Raw genomic sequence first — 13,906 nt, forward strand, 5'->3', positions numbered from 1 at the left:
TGGTCCTGGGCAGCCTCCTGTAGGTGGCCCAGCTTGAGTAGGGGCAGTTGGACATGATGACCTCAGAGTTCCCTTTGAACCTCAATCATTCTGTGATTCTGTGAAAAATTAACTGGCTTCAGGCATTATCGTGTCATCTTGCATACCTTTAGAAATATATGCATATGTATACTCACGTAACTTTAAAATCTCTTTACCTTAGGTTTTTGGCTTACCTGGTTTACATATAGTATGTTACAGTGTGCGTAAAGTTTGAGTAATGAGATATTACTGATTTTGATTCAAACTTATTTTAAAATTTTGAAGAGGAAGATCTGAAGTCAGTCTTTTCAATATAGTTACTTCCAAGTATAAGAATTTGAATTATTGGATGTCAACTTCAGCAAAGAAAGGTTTGTAGAAAGGCTTAATTGTCTGGAAATTAAAATGTTCTCTTGTCAGCATGACACAAAAAGAGATAAAACAACCCCAGTTCATTCACTCTGTTTTCAAAAGTTGTGATCTTTCTTGATACTGAGAAAACTGAGCCAGTACCCCTGCAAAAGGCTTTCCAGCTACAGAAAAGCAATTATTTCCCCTCTTACAGAAGGGCATTCCTATTTATGTATCACAATGTTCCTGTCTTTTGCAATGTGTCATTCTTGATTTATGCTCAACTTATGACCTACTTGAAGATGCTTTTCTGTTTCACATAATTTCCTTGCCTGTCACTGCTCACACTGTTGGTAAAGAGGATTATTCTCTTTAGAAGTTTCTATTTGTCCCTCCTGAATTGCATTTTATTTTTCAGACCATTTCTCCAATTTAACAACCTTTTGATTCTAATCCTGTCTTCCAGTGTAACTGCAGACTTTCCCAGTTTGGTATCACCAGGGATTTTCAATCACATATTTTATGCCCCAGATCAGAAAAATTAATCATCTCCCTTGTCCTCTAGTAAGCCACTGACTTATTTTGAGAGTGCAATCTTTTTGCCAAACCAACACTTACAAACATTCTCTGGTTTTTGTGCATCTACGCCATTTACAGTTTAAAACATCTTTCAGGAATTTAAGTGTCATTGGTAATACCCCAAGTTCCATTTTCCTCTAAAAGGATGGAAACGTGTTTCCTTGTATGTATTTTCTACCTTCTGCGTGTTCTCAAACAAGCATTCTAGACTTTTTCAAATTAGTTGCTGCTTCTCATGATAATTAGCCAAATACTCCTACAACTAGCTGAAGCAGTGTAATTTATCTGTACTACTCCTTTGCTTAGTTGTCTTTTCACCAATTCAAACAATGACAAAAAATGCACTAAACAATACCTTTTCAACATTATCTTTTCATAGCTTGTTAGCCCTGTCTCTCAAATATCCTTCAGTCATCTTTGTATTTCTGATTTACTTATAGGACGTTCAGGTGTACCAAATCTTTATTTTATTGGCTTAAACATTGTTTTTGTCCTCATGATTTTTATACTATCATTGTGAGCTCTACTTTCTAAGGTCCCTCTCATACAAGATACTTTCACCCTTCAAAATCTCAGCAAATTAATGTCTCATAATTAGCAAGTTAGAGCCCAGAGTCTTTGTAGCTGTTTTCATCATCTGCTGTGATCAGCACATATCAAGAACTATCTGGACCAATTCTTTCTCAGATAATCCCTACTCTCTCTTTTTCAAGGAAGTCCTTTGCTGTGTACGTGGAACACTCTACATGCTCTTTAATGTTTTTCCCATTTGATTCTCCTGATTTTAAGGCACAATGCAGATCCCTCTGAATTTTGTCTCCCTCTTATCACCACCTAGATTTATAGCAGGTTATCTCCTACGCTATTGACCTCAGAACCAATGTATGTAAGGCACTCCCTCTCTTGCCAGCTCTTCCTAAAGGAGTTACACACTTACATTGCATTACTCCAGTCAACCTCACCAAATCTAATGGGCAATTAAATCGTGAGATCCACAAACATTTTTTGCCAATAAAATTTCCTGATCCCCAAGTGCACTGTCCTAGGCATGTTCAGACCTTAAAAGTTTGGCGCCAATCCCAACAAAACCCACAAGTCCCTTTATCTACCTCAAGAACTCAATAGGATAAGCATTCTTAGGATACACTTACTAGATCAGAGCCCATATAAAATTTGTTGATAAGAGATTCAGCATTGTTACAGAGAACATTAAGATTGTATACTTACCCACAACTCAACAGCTAAATGGCAAGAGCATTTACTTGGAGGAAAAAGGTCTGTACTTCAGTGGGCATTTTTTTGTGGGGTTTTTTGTTGTTTGGGGTGGATCAGTGGAGTTTTGGGGGGTTGGTTTGGGGGGTTTTAAGTTTTTTTAATCATGAGGCTAGGTATATAACTATAATTCACTTTTGAAGAACTGCAGGAGCTATCAAAAAATTCCTGCTGCAAAATATGCTATAATTCTAGAACTGCTCTAATATAGAAGGTAAGAGGGAGGAAACTGAACCAGATTCTCCTACAGTCTTATAAATAGGAGATACTCAAAGATGTGTGTTTGCACTGCACATATAACAGTCAAGTTTATGTAATGCAAAACAGAATGTGTTACTATTACACTGTGGTCTACATTGCTATTTTCACAACCATTATTTTTGCAAAAATATCGGAGATACCTCAGAACACAAACTTTATGTTAGATACCAGTAAGTTAAACAGTAACTTTAATTTTCATCATAAGTCAATAAAAGAAAGCACTGAAGTTTTATTTAAAACATTCTTTACAAATACTGATCTATACTATCAGCCAATTCCATAGACTCTGTTCAAGTTAAAACTATTTTTCCCATGCATGGATGTGTGGGATGTCCAGGAAGAATGTTTCTCCTAAACTGTTCTAATTCTAGGTATTTTTTATTGATTTTGTTTAATGCTCATGAAAATAAATATTATCACTCTTAAAAAGAAAAAAGCTTGCACATGTAAGACACATTTGCATGACATTTGTACCCCTTCCTGAATATGATATAGTCATCATCTTTACTGATTAAGGTTTACTTCATAATCAACATATTATAATTGTTTTGATGATTAGAAAACCCCCTCTTTTATAGGTATACTTAAGTACAGTAATAAATTTAGACAAATGTTCTCAAGCCAAAAAGCCAGTTAGCTTCAGATGCACACAAATGGTTATTTAAAAAAGCCCAGAGTGTACCCACATCCTCTTGAGACATGCTAGATACAGGAGGGCTGGTTAACCCAGTCTTTCTGAACTTATGTAGTAATCAGGCTCCTCAAGCCTCCTTGGAAGACCTTAATTGCAAACCAAACTGGAGTCTAGACTGCTGAGATGGTTGTTGGCCCTTTGTACTTCTCATAGATTTATAATTTTGAAGCTGTGAAAATGCCTACAAAATCATGTAACCCAAGCAAGGGAAGCAGTTAGTTTTCCGGTTGCACTAAGGAACTTAAAAGAAAATAAAATATCAGAGCTTTTTTGAGCACTCTTCAGTACCTCAGGTTTGTTTTTTTTCTAGTCTCATCACTGCCATAAACTAGAGAACCACTGTAAATTTATACCAGACAATTAATACTTTCTTGAATGGATAAATGGTTGAAGCAAAGATGAAATTAGACATCCTTACAGAGCACTATGCATACAGAAAGGAGATCTGGAAAGGACTAGAAGGAACTTGAGAATCCTGCTGTCACAAATAACTGTACTATACTATTTGTTCATTCATTATGTCCTACTGCATGATGAAGTTAGATTCTGCTTACTCCTGGTAAAAGGGAATTCCAGAATCTGTTCTGACTTACAGGCTAAGTTTATTAATTTTTTTGGTGACTCCTTCTGCAAGGCCTAGCACAAACACAGAAACTTCCCAGACTCCAAAAAAGATTTTTGGAGCCACTTAATCTCTGTTAACAAAGCAGCAGGAATCAAGATGTCTAGAAAGGGTCTGGAAAGGTCACAAATTTGATTCATGTGCAAGCAGCAGACATCAACTTATTGACACTGGGAAAAGAAGCTGTGATGGTAATTAAAGTAGGATAAAAGGAGAAACAGTGGGGAAGAAGGAAAATAAGGAACTCTGATTTTGTTCAACAAAAAGGTTAGCTTTAGATTTAGCAAGAGAAAGGTTAGCTTTCCCATACATGAATTAGTTTCAAACTTGTAATTGAGGAGCATAAAATCGCACAACACAAGCTGGGTGCAACTCTTCAGCTGAAAATGAAAAAAAAATCCCTCCTGACATAGCTACAACTGTTGAGTAAGTGGAAGAACAAAAGAAAACATACAAGATGCAACTTGTAACTACCCAGACAATACCTCTGAGCTGGCCACACAACTAAATTATTTTGTTGGTCAAATATTTCTTCTCAAGAACAAAGGGAGCTCATAGCAAGAAAAACCTGGGTATTTTTGGCTGGAAAGGATTTTTGCTCTTGATCATTACTTAACCTATGCCTACAATTACCTGAAAGAAAACTCAGGGCTTAAACCATAGTTACCAATAGGCCTCCTTACAGCACTGTGGTAGTGATGGAAATTTTGCATCCATGTTTTATCTCTTTTTGTGTCATGCTGACAAGAGAACATTTTAATTTCCAGACAATTAAGCCTTTCTACAAACCTTTCTTTGCTGAAGTTGACATCCAATAATTCAACTTCAAATTCTTATACTTGGAAGTAACTATATTGAAAAGACTGACTTCAGATCTTCCTCTTCAAAATTTTAAAATAAGTTTGAATCAAAATCAGTAATATCTCATTACTCAAACTTTACGCACACTGTAACATACTATATGTAAACCAGGTAAGCCAAAAACCTAAGGTAAAGAGATTTTAAAGTTACGTGAGTATACATATGCATATATTTCTAAAGGTATGCAAGATGACACGATAATGCCTGAAGCCAGTTAATTTTTCACAGAATCACAGAATGATTGAGGTTCAAAGGGAACTCTGAGGTCATCATGTCCAACTGCCCCTACTCAAGCTGGGCCACCTACAGGAGGCTGCCCAGGACCACATCCAGATGGCTTTTGACTATCTCCAAGAATGGAGGAGACTCCACAGCCTTCCTGGGCAACCTGTGGCAGTGCTAGGGCACTTGGCCACTAGGTCAGTAAAAAAAGCTTTTTCTTACATTCAGATGGAACCTCCAGTGTTTCTACAAAACTGTATTTTTCTAGAGAGCTATACAATTACAAACATTTAAATTATACTATCACATGACAAATTGCTGGTTATCAGCTGCCAGCTACAAATTCTGTAATTTTATATATCCACATACCTCTTCAAGTTCTCCTGAAGAAACAGGATTATCCTCGTACGTGGGGAAATGGCACCCTGCTTTACAACTGCAAAACCTGCTAGTTTCCTCACGCGGCTCCACTATTCTGCAGTTTACTTTAGAGCTCTCCATCGCCCGCCCATCTATAGATTCTTTCATACTGCATTCTAAACAGGGATCTTGGTTTCCTACTGGCAACATCCCAGCCGACTCTTCTTGGGAATCCAATGATGTTTGTGCACTCTTCTCCATTCCAGACTTTTTTAATCTGGGAAGGAATTTTCCAGATTCAAGCTCTGATTTTCCATAATAATGCCCTTCTTTTTCTGCATCTTCTTCCAGAGGTTTGAGATCTGCTTGTGGATCCTCAAATACATCTACTTGAGAAGGGACAGCAATACCTCCCTCATCTTTTTCTGACTCAAATTCTGACTCACTTCCACCACCTGGAGAAAGTTCAGATGCAGAAATTGGGCGAAAGTGAGTCCTTGGAGAAATCCGTATAGCCCTGTACTGCGTTCGATCAACACCACATATCCTGGGGTGTAAAACCTCACTGTCTGAATCAGAGCACAGAATTGATTTAGGTTTAAAACTAGGGCTGAAAGATGCAATTCCTTCTGGCTCAAATGAACACTCTACATGAAGAACTTGTGAAAACGGATTGTTCAGGTCAAAGGAAGAGAATGAGTATTCAAGCCCTGGTTCTTCAACTTGAAAGTTACCACAAGCTCCCAGTAAGTCTTCATGGAAGATAAAAGAAAACCCCTTATTTAATCCGTTATCTCCACTCTTTGATTGCTCATTCTGTTCAAATGATACAAATGGCCTCCATAATTGCCTATGACCAGGGGCAAAGCTATTACCTGGAGTCATAAAAACATCTGTACCAGCTATTGTCACTACATCAGAAGCTGCACATTGTAATAAGCTCCCTTTTGAGTGACTAGGTGGCACCACTGCCCATTCTCCATCACTGTTAAATGTTTTGAGTTCCCCATACACACCACCAAGTATAAATGAGTTTTCTTTATCCTGGTTAACATCCCAAGGTTTTGATGGTGTAGTGTAGTCACCACCATCTACTTTTGATAAATCATTTGAGACAAAGGCTCTCTTCTCTAAGTTCTCCTTCTGACCATCCCAAAGATGATACTCTGATCTCTGCACTGCTTTATTGGGCTCCTGGAGGGTTTCAACTTTTGCTTCTGTATCCAAACAGCAGCAATAGTTATTTACATCAGTTGAAAACAATTCATCTTCTATTCCTTCTATTTCTACCATTGCTGCAGAATTTCTGTCTGTCATATTTGTCCAAATATCTTTAATAACCCCTGAGCTGTAGCCATCTCCATGTGGACTGCTTTCACTACACCCTTGTGTAGTTTCATAGTCTTTACTTTCTGCTTTTTGTTCTAGCTGAATACCACAGACAGATTCTAGCTTAGATTTTTTTTTGAAAATCAAAGTGGGCATTTCTCCTAAAGTTCTAGCTTGTTGCTGGCAGGTTTCTTCTGGCAAAAAATCTAGAATTTCTTCATCTACATAACTCGAAGACACTCTAGGAACTACATAATTAATATCTTCTGCATTAAATTGCGTGGATTCTTCATATGGAATATTTAAAGTCTCATTGTCTGAACGTGTTTCTTCCGAGTGTGACCATGGACTACAGGTTCTTGTTGAAAGATTGGAACAGTGTTCATTTTCATCAAAGGCACTATTTTTGGTCCATATTAGCAATCTAGACTGTGTTTTCCCAAGAATATTAGCAGTGCTACTAGAATCTGCATTTTCATTTCCCAAGTTGAGTGTTTCAAAAGAAAATGGTAAAACAGAGTTACTGCATTGCACTTCAAACACTGAAAAACAAGAGTTTATACCAGACCCTTCATTAATATCTGAAAAGAGCTCTTGATTGCCAGCAAGCATGTGTGAGTTAAGCATTGTGCTGTCTAAGATGGGGGAGAATCTGATCGGAGAATCTCCTCCAAAACTTTCCCCATCTGCATCACCAGAACTAGAAGATGAACAGCACTCCCAAAATTGAGCTAAATTACTAAGGTCTTGCAAGAACCACCCTTCAGCACCAACAGAGCTGGTCGAATCTGTCCATATTGCACTTTCCCCTTGCAACTCCATTCCATCTAACACTATGCAACATTCTGCCTCAAAATCAGTTTTTTCTTTACTCTTTTGTCGAATCATATTTAAAATCCGACTCTCCCCTTGCATCGTATCTGAGGCACCAGGATCCAACATGGATTGATCAATATCCACTTCATAGAAGTGTGTTAGTTCTGAGAGATGAACATCATCTAAATATTTGTCGTCCTCTGGTTGAGAACATATTGAGGTCCCAGCGAGGTCAATATCCTCATTTAGAACTGCAGGCATTTCTACAAAGTGACCATCGATGAAAGTACCTGCTGCGAGGTATGTTTTATGAATATTATTGTTGCTAATACAAAGACCATGCACTGATTCAGACAACTCTTCTACAGCCTCTGATGTTACGCCACGTATATCTTCTCTGTTGCGGTATGTAGTCTCCAGCTTGCTTTTTCTGCTGAGAGGAACAAAGTACTCTGTAATCGGCTCAGTATACCACAAGGGTTCTTCTTTATATTCCTTTTCATTTCTGCTGTCTAAATACAAATCTTTTCCGTCGCTACCGCCAGCTTCTTTTCTTCCAATTTCTTTTAATGGCCTTTTACCTCTTTTGCACAGCTGTTTGATGGACCCGCTGCTACTGCTGCTACTGCTTCCACTGTGGACTTTTCTATCGGCCTTTTCACCAGGTTTCACTGAAAGCCTGCTTTGTGCATTCCGCCCTTTTTTATTTCGAACCTCTCTTGTTTTGTGTCTTACTTTAATACATTTCATTGATGCCTTGTATTCACCTTGATTACCACTAGAACTTGAGCCAGCCTCACTGGATCCAGATGACCAGGAACGAGGACGCATCTTTCCCTCAGACTTATGTCGGACTTGCTTTTTGTACAAAACGGGCTTTTCTTCAACAGTGTTGTTACTAAACTTGTTTTCTTTCTCATTTTTACTTTTCTTCTGCTGGTTTCTTTCTTGTACAGTGGCTGATGCTTTATTACTTCTATCTTTAGTTACTTCACTTTCACTATTGCAGTCCTTTGGAGAAGATGTATCTGTGCTAGTTGGTGGAGCAGTGGATGAAGATGAGGAGCTAGAGTAAGAGCATACTTTGGATTTATTCCATACAGTCATAATTTCCTGCAGGCAAACTGGCTTTTCAGAAAGAGGAGGAAATGCTTCATAGTACCTAAAAGGAAAACAAAAAGGTGACATTCAGATCGTAGGACTTCAGACAGGCATTAGGATTATAAATTATTACTAAAACCACATCAAAACAGTACCAATCTAACTGCCAAAAAATCTAGTTTATTCTACATATGCACATTCACTCATTACACTTGTTATCTGAAGGATAACAAATGGGGAGATTAAGATAAGCTTTAAAAGTGCTTATATTAATATAGGTTTAAAAACATACTGCCAAGTAAAACAATCCCATTTTTAGGAACTACTAAACCTCACTGTAGACAGAAATTGTGGATGCCTAAAACAGTGAAGGCTGACTCCAGATTTATTAGATAATGTAGCAATTCACTGCAGTCGTCTTAAACGTTTGATTTAAAGTATAAATAAGGAAGTCTGAATTCCATGTTTTTTAATACTTCTTTGTGAAATGAGACACTAGCTGTTAAGTTCCAAATAGTTTCATCGTTCAGTTATTTAAAAAAAAAACCCAACTATTGCAAAACAAGATTAGTTCTTGAACAGTTTAAGATGCTTAACTTTGTACAACAGGGACAAAATTAAAATACAGTTTTCTGCAACATTTAAAGTAGTATATGTTTGACAGTAAAGACATTTATACTGAATTACATATATTTCAATGAAAACCTATCAAAAAACATTCAGAAGTCAGTTAAGTTAAATGCACATTAGCATAATCAGTTTCCTGAAGAAGTATCATCCATTTAGAAACACTTCTACTACACTGTTGCTACCAGTGGTTATTAAGAGATAAAGTCATATCTCCAAGAGAATGATAAAAACTCCTGGGTACTTCAGTAACACTGGACACAGGTACTTGGTAACTAGTAGACCACTTTGGTTATAAAGAGTTTAAAGGTTATAAAAGAGCTTCAGTTTCCCATTTCTGCAACACAAGATAAAGAATTCTGAACAAGATAGTACAAGAGGTAATGGTTTTAAACTAAAAGAGGGTAGATTTAGACTAAACATAATGAAGAAATTTTTTTACGAGGGCAGCTGAAACGCTGGAACAGGTTGCCCAGAGAGGTGGTAGATGCCCCATCCCGGGAAACATTCAAGGCCAGATTGGATGGGGCTCTAAGCAACCTGATCAGGGTTGGCAAGGGGGTTGGACTAGATGAACTTTCAAGGTCCTTCCAACCCAAACTACGATTCTACCCAAACTATGATTCTATGAACCCAGGAAACTGATTCTGTCCCTGAAGGTCTAACATGTCAGTTAATGCTGTTTTAAAGGCTTTTAGTCCTAAGGAAACTAAAATACAGTATGTTTGGAGTTCTGGATATAGTCAAAAGAAAGCAGTAAGAACTTTGCCAGAAATTAAACTAGCCCATGGTACCAAATGCTCATTCTTTAATATAAGAAGATGGCACGTAAAAAATGTATTTCTTAATATCCACAAGATTCCAGATTCCCCATTAAGTTAACTTCACTGTGTTGAAATATGGAAGTAAAAGGAGAAAAGACAAAAGCATCTTAGATAATAACAATAATAATAATAATAATAATAATAATTTTAAAAGCATACATTTCTACTTGATCCTTTGCTGTGGGAGATAAATCAGTCTCAGGAGACAAAGAGCCTTCTAACTTTTTGTGAATCTTCTCCTCTGTTTTGGAAGAAAATTCCAAATGCTTATCAGAAAAATTCAAAAAGCCAGTGTATCTTACAACAGTATTTAACAAAAAGCACCAGGATGTATAGCTGTAATAGTAGTAAATTTCCAGAGAGCACTGTAAATAACAGAAGAATTTATAGCCTGGTTATTATACATAAAGATTCAAGTTTTCCACAGTTGTCTTGTTAAGCCCTGCAAATTTCACCAAATATGACTGGCTAGCAGCTGCATGCAGTGCTCCCACTAGGAGACTTTCTATTGAATTTTCCTTATTTCATATCCAAATCCTTCTCTCCTTCCTGCATTGCTACATATGAAAAAAGATTTAAAAAAAAAAAAACAAACAAAAAAACCTAAATATTCTTATGAATGGTTGCATTAAACTTCTCAAGTGTATCACTAAAGGAAATACCCCTACTGTAGTTGCTGTGCCTTGGATGGATGTAAAGGCAAGTTTCCTGTGTGAGAGGTTGCTCTAAATATTTCTAATTCTCTATTTTAAAATCTGTAGCAGACAAAAAAAAATGCTGTGAGATACACGCTGGTTTTTGGGTTTTTTTTTTCTTTTTTTTCTTTTTCAAAATAAACGGTCAGCATCACCTCAGCTCAGTAAGAAAATGTCACAGCATAACACTGAAATACTAAGAGCTGCCTAGTAATTACTGTTTAAAAACAAAAAGGGAATGGTGACTGCTAAAATCATGCTCTGAGCCAGTAAATATTTATCCCTTATTTATTGCTATTTATACTACGTGATAAGCATATTACCTTTACTGTAAGTGTCAAAGGCTGCAGCTATGCACCTGAACAAACATTCATGTGCAATGAACTTTCACTGGAGACACCACAATTTTATATTATCCTCCCTGCCCTAAGTTTGACAACATGAAGTCCCTGTCATCATTTCCTAAAGCCCAGAAATTTTAGGCACACTTCTCTGTGATGGCTGCTTGGATGCTTTTCACAGGAATAGTTATCATATAACAATTCTGAAGCCAATCTACTCTTTGCAAGTATCGATACACAAAAGGAACAGAATCAAGCTTACTTTATTTTTACTTCTTTTGGTGAAGGCAGATGCTGAATATGGAATATTTACTAAAAGAGCAGACAGAGCTGGATATGAACAATTACAGCTTTTCATGAGGAAAACTTCATTTATGGATGACTATTTCTTAGTCAAACAAAACATGCCAGCAAAGAATTGCTTAAACGACTATTTGAATGAAATTATTCAAATGTATTTTTAAATTGCATGGCCTGTATTAAAAGCTACTGAATTAACTGCCTGTTCCCCACCTCCATGTCTCAGAATGTTACGCAGTTGATAAAAACAATATATGGCTGCCAAAGTTTAAAGATTTATTCCTCACCTTGCTTACTTTGAAGGTCTTTCAGTCTGGAGCAAAGCTCCTCCACTAACGTTTCAATCCCAGAGCTCTGCACAACAACAAAAGCGCAGGGCGGGAAAAGGAGAAAAGAAAAAATATGAACTTACTAAAACAAATACTCATTTTATAGAAAGACATCAATACTGTAAACATATCTTAGCAGACATATTTTTCTTTTTGCATGTTAGCTACACATTAAAAAGCAACAAATATTATCATTAGGTATAAATCCATTCCTCTAAATACATTAGAGATCAAAAGGGCTCCACAAACGCATAGATACATTGACACAGAGGTTTCAGACTACAAGTTAGATTGTTGCAGTGTTATATATCCAAGGTTTTATGAACTCTGCCCTGTCACACTTACTGCACTGTATCACTTAGGATTTAGCCATGAGTCTCAGGATAAAAGTTCAGTAATCAACTGATCACTAAGATGCATTTTAAAAAGCTACGCCTGACCCTTTTGGTTGCACAATCTATACCTATGAGAAAGGGACTGTTAAAAGGATACAGAAAATCATGAGTGAAGGTGAAAACATATGTATGAAAACATACACACATAGGTGGCAGAGAGGGAGAGGAAGAGGAAACACTTCTACAGTATCTTCATGCAAAACTTATCCCATAGTATTGCCAGTTTACAATACCCAGATTTTTTTCTTTTTAAATATTGTGTTGTTTGCTCAGGAGAGCAGAGGGAAAAATAAACACCTTACTAATCTTCTCTAGAATCCTCTATTTTCCTCCTTTATTTCTCCACATAAACCTTCCACAAACTCAAGCTTCCTTTTAAATCCCATTTTTGTGTTATTCTCACACACTTTTGCTTTTACTATCTGCCTAGACTTGCAAGCACCAGAACAGCAAAATACTGAGAAATAAACACACACACAATGATACAATATACTATCAACAGTCCCATAGGAGAAAACCCTGTGCTATTCTAATGGAAAGTTGAATTCCAGCCTGTGAAATACTAAATACCAACCTACAGCCTGAAATGACCATTCCTGTGAAGGAAAACTACATGAGGTGGCTACTGCATAAATATTTGTGAGTATTTCGATGCTCAGGGATCATGCTTGGAAATTACACTTTGTACTTTCCATAACTGCAAACAGAAGGCTGGAATCACAGCAAAATGCAACAATCCAAAATAAGTGAGAAGGATGCAAGTCCCCTGCACATTTCCATACAGCTGGGAATGGTAACATGGGAGAAATGTGCAGCTTCTTGCAGTCTATGCGCAGTTTCCTCAATAACAGCTCCACAGCATCTTGTCCCCATCATGCTTGCAGATGCTGAGACTTATACAAACCTCCTACAAAAATCATCTCACTTTCTGAGTTTGACATGATCTTGTGTGCATGTAGTCATAGAATACATTTTCTCTCCAAACGTAACACAGATCAAATTTCAAGTTACAGAAACGCGTAAAAAACTAGTTTGATTTGATGTGTCACCATGGTGGTATAAAGATTTTGGTTTTCCAAGATCTATGAGTTTCTCCTCTCTCCTGATTATGGTCTAGAAATTGCTGCGAGATGTGACTATATGTTGCTAAACCACAAGAAAAATTATGTAAAAGAGAATACTAATTTATACAGTGAAACTAGCTTGTTTAATTCTGTCAGAGACACACACTTGAAAAATCATATACTGAAGCAATGACTTATATGCTCACTTCTAAATTTTAATTATTTGCAGTCAAGTGAGAAAGCAATTTTCTATTCCTAACTGCATTGCTGCACTGAAGTGCTAAATATAAACCTTTATGCCACATACTTAACGGAGGATGACTTAGCAATATTAAACTTTAGAAAGCATCTTCTGTATCAAATTTACCAACATGAATTGAAATGTTTAGAAAGAACCAAGCAGCACAGTAATATGGACAAACCTAAGTAGTTGCAATAATCATCACTTTATGCCTATACCACTTCTGACTCCCCCTTCATCCCCCCAAAAGGGCAACAGAGGAGGAGCTGGCCTTGTTTATGCCTAGCTCTCCAAACTGTCTAATCAAAAGGACACCCACAGAAAATACTCAAAATCTAAGGAATATGGATTCACTTCCTTAATCATAACATCACATAAAAAAAAAAAAAAATTTCAATCCCAAAACCGGCAACAATATGCTCACCATTACACCGAAGAAGTGAAAACTTTTGGAATCAAACGCTTCATTTCCTCCTGTACCATGAAACTAATACTTGTGTCAGCTGACATGCTCCACGCTGTCCTGCATAGCACACTGATGTAGCTAGCGGTAGCTTTTTTTAAAAAAAAAAAAAAAAAAAAAAAAAAAAAAAAAAAAAAA

General features: G+C 36.9%; 1 protein-coding gene and 1 long non-coding RNA gene across 3 annotated transcripts in view; both read right to left on the reverse strand.

Annotated features, from left to right (window-relative positions):
* The window catches only part of KIAA0232 (KIAA0232 ortholog), a 48,450-nt gene that overhangs the window by 7,794 nt on the left and 26,750 nt on the right, over positions 1-13,906 (reverse strand). For both annotated transcript variants that reach the window (XM_026846585.1, XM_026846586.1), the window contains exons 3-5: positions 11,564-11,630; positions 10,100-10,181; positions 5,253-8,550 (exon numbers count right to left, since the gene is read on the reverse strand). In XM_026846585.1, coding sequence (XP_026702386.1) covers positions 5,253-8,550; positions 10,100-10,181; positions 11,564-11,630 — 3,447 coding nt within the window. The remainder of the gene's footprint in view (positions 1-5,252; positions 8,551-10,099; positions 10,182-11,563; positions 11,631-13,906) is intronic.
* Positions 455-5,242, reverse strand: LOC113479015. Its single transcript, XR_003398185.1, has 2 exons — positions 2,940-5,242; positions 455-2,905 (listed from the first exon to the last, which is right to left on the reverse strand). It is a non-coding gene; the product is annotated as an uncharacterized LOC113479015 (long non-coding RNA).

The sequence above is a fragment of the Athene cunicularia genome (assembly GCF_003259725.1).
Source record: "Athene cunicularia isolate RWA chromosome 4 unlocalized genomic scaffold, athCun1 chr4_part1, whole genome shotgun sequence".
Taxonomy (NCBI): domain Eukaryota; kingdom Metazoa; phylum Chordata; class Aves; order Strigiformes; family Strigidae; genus Athene; species Athene cunicularia.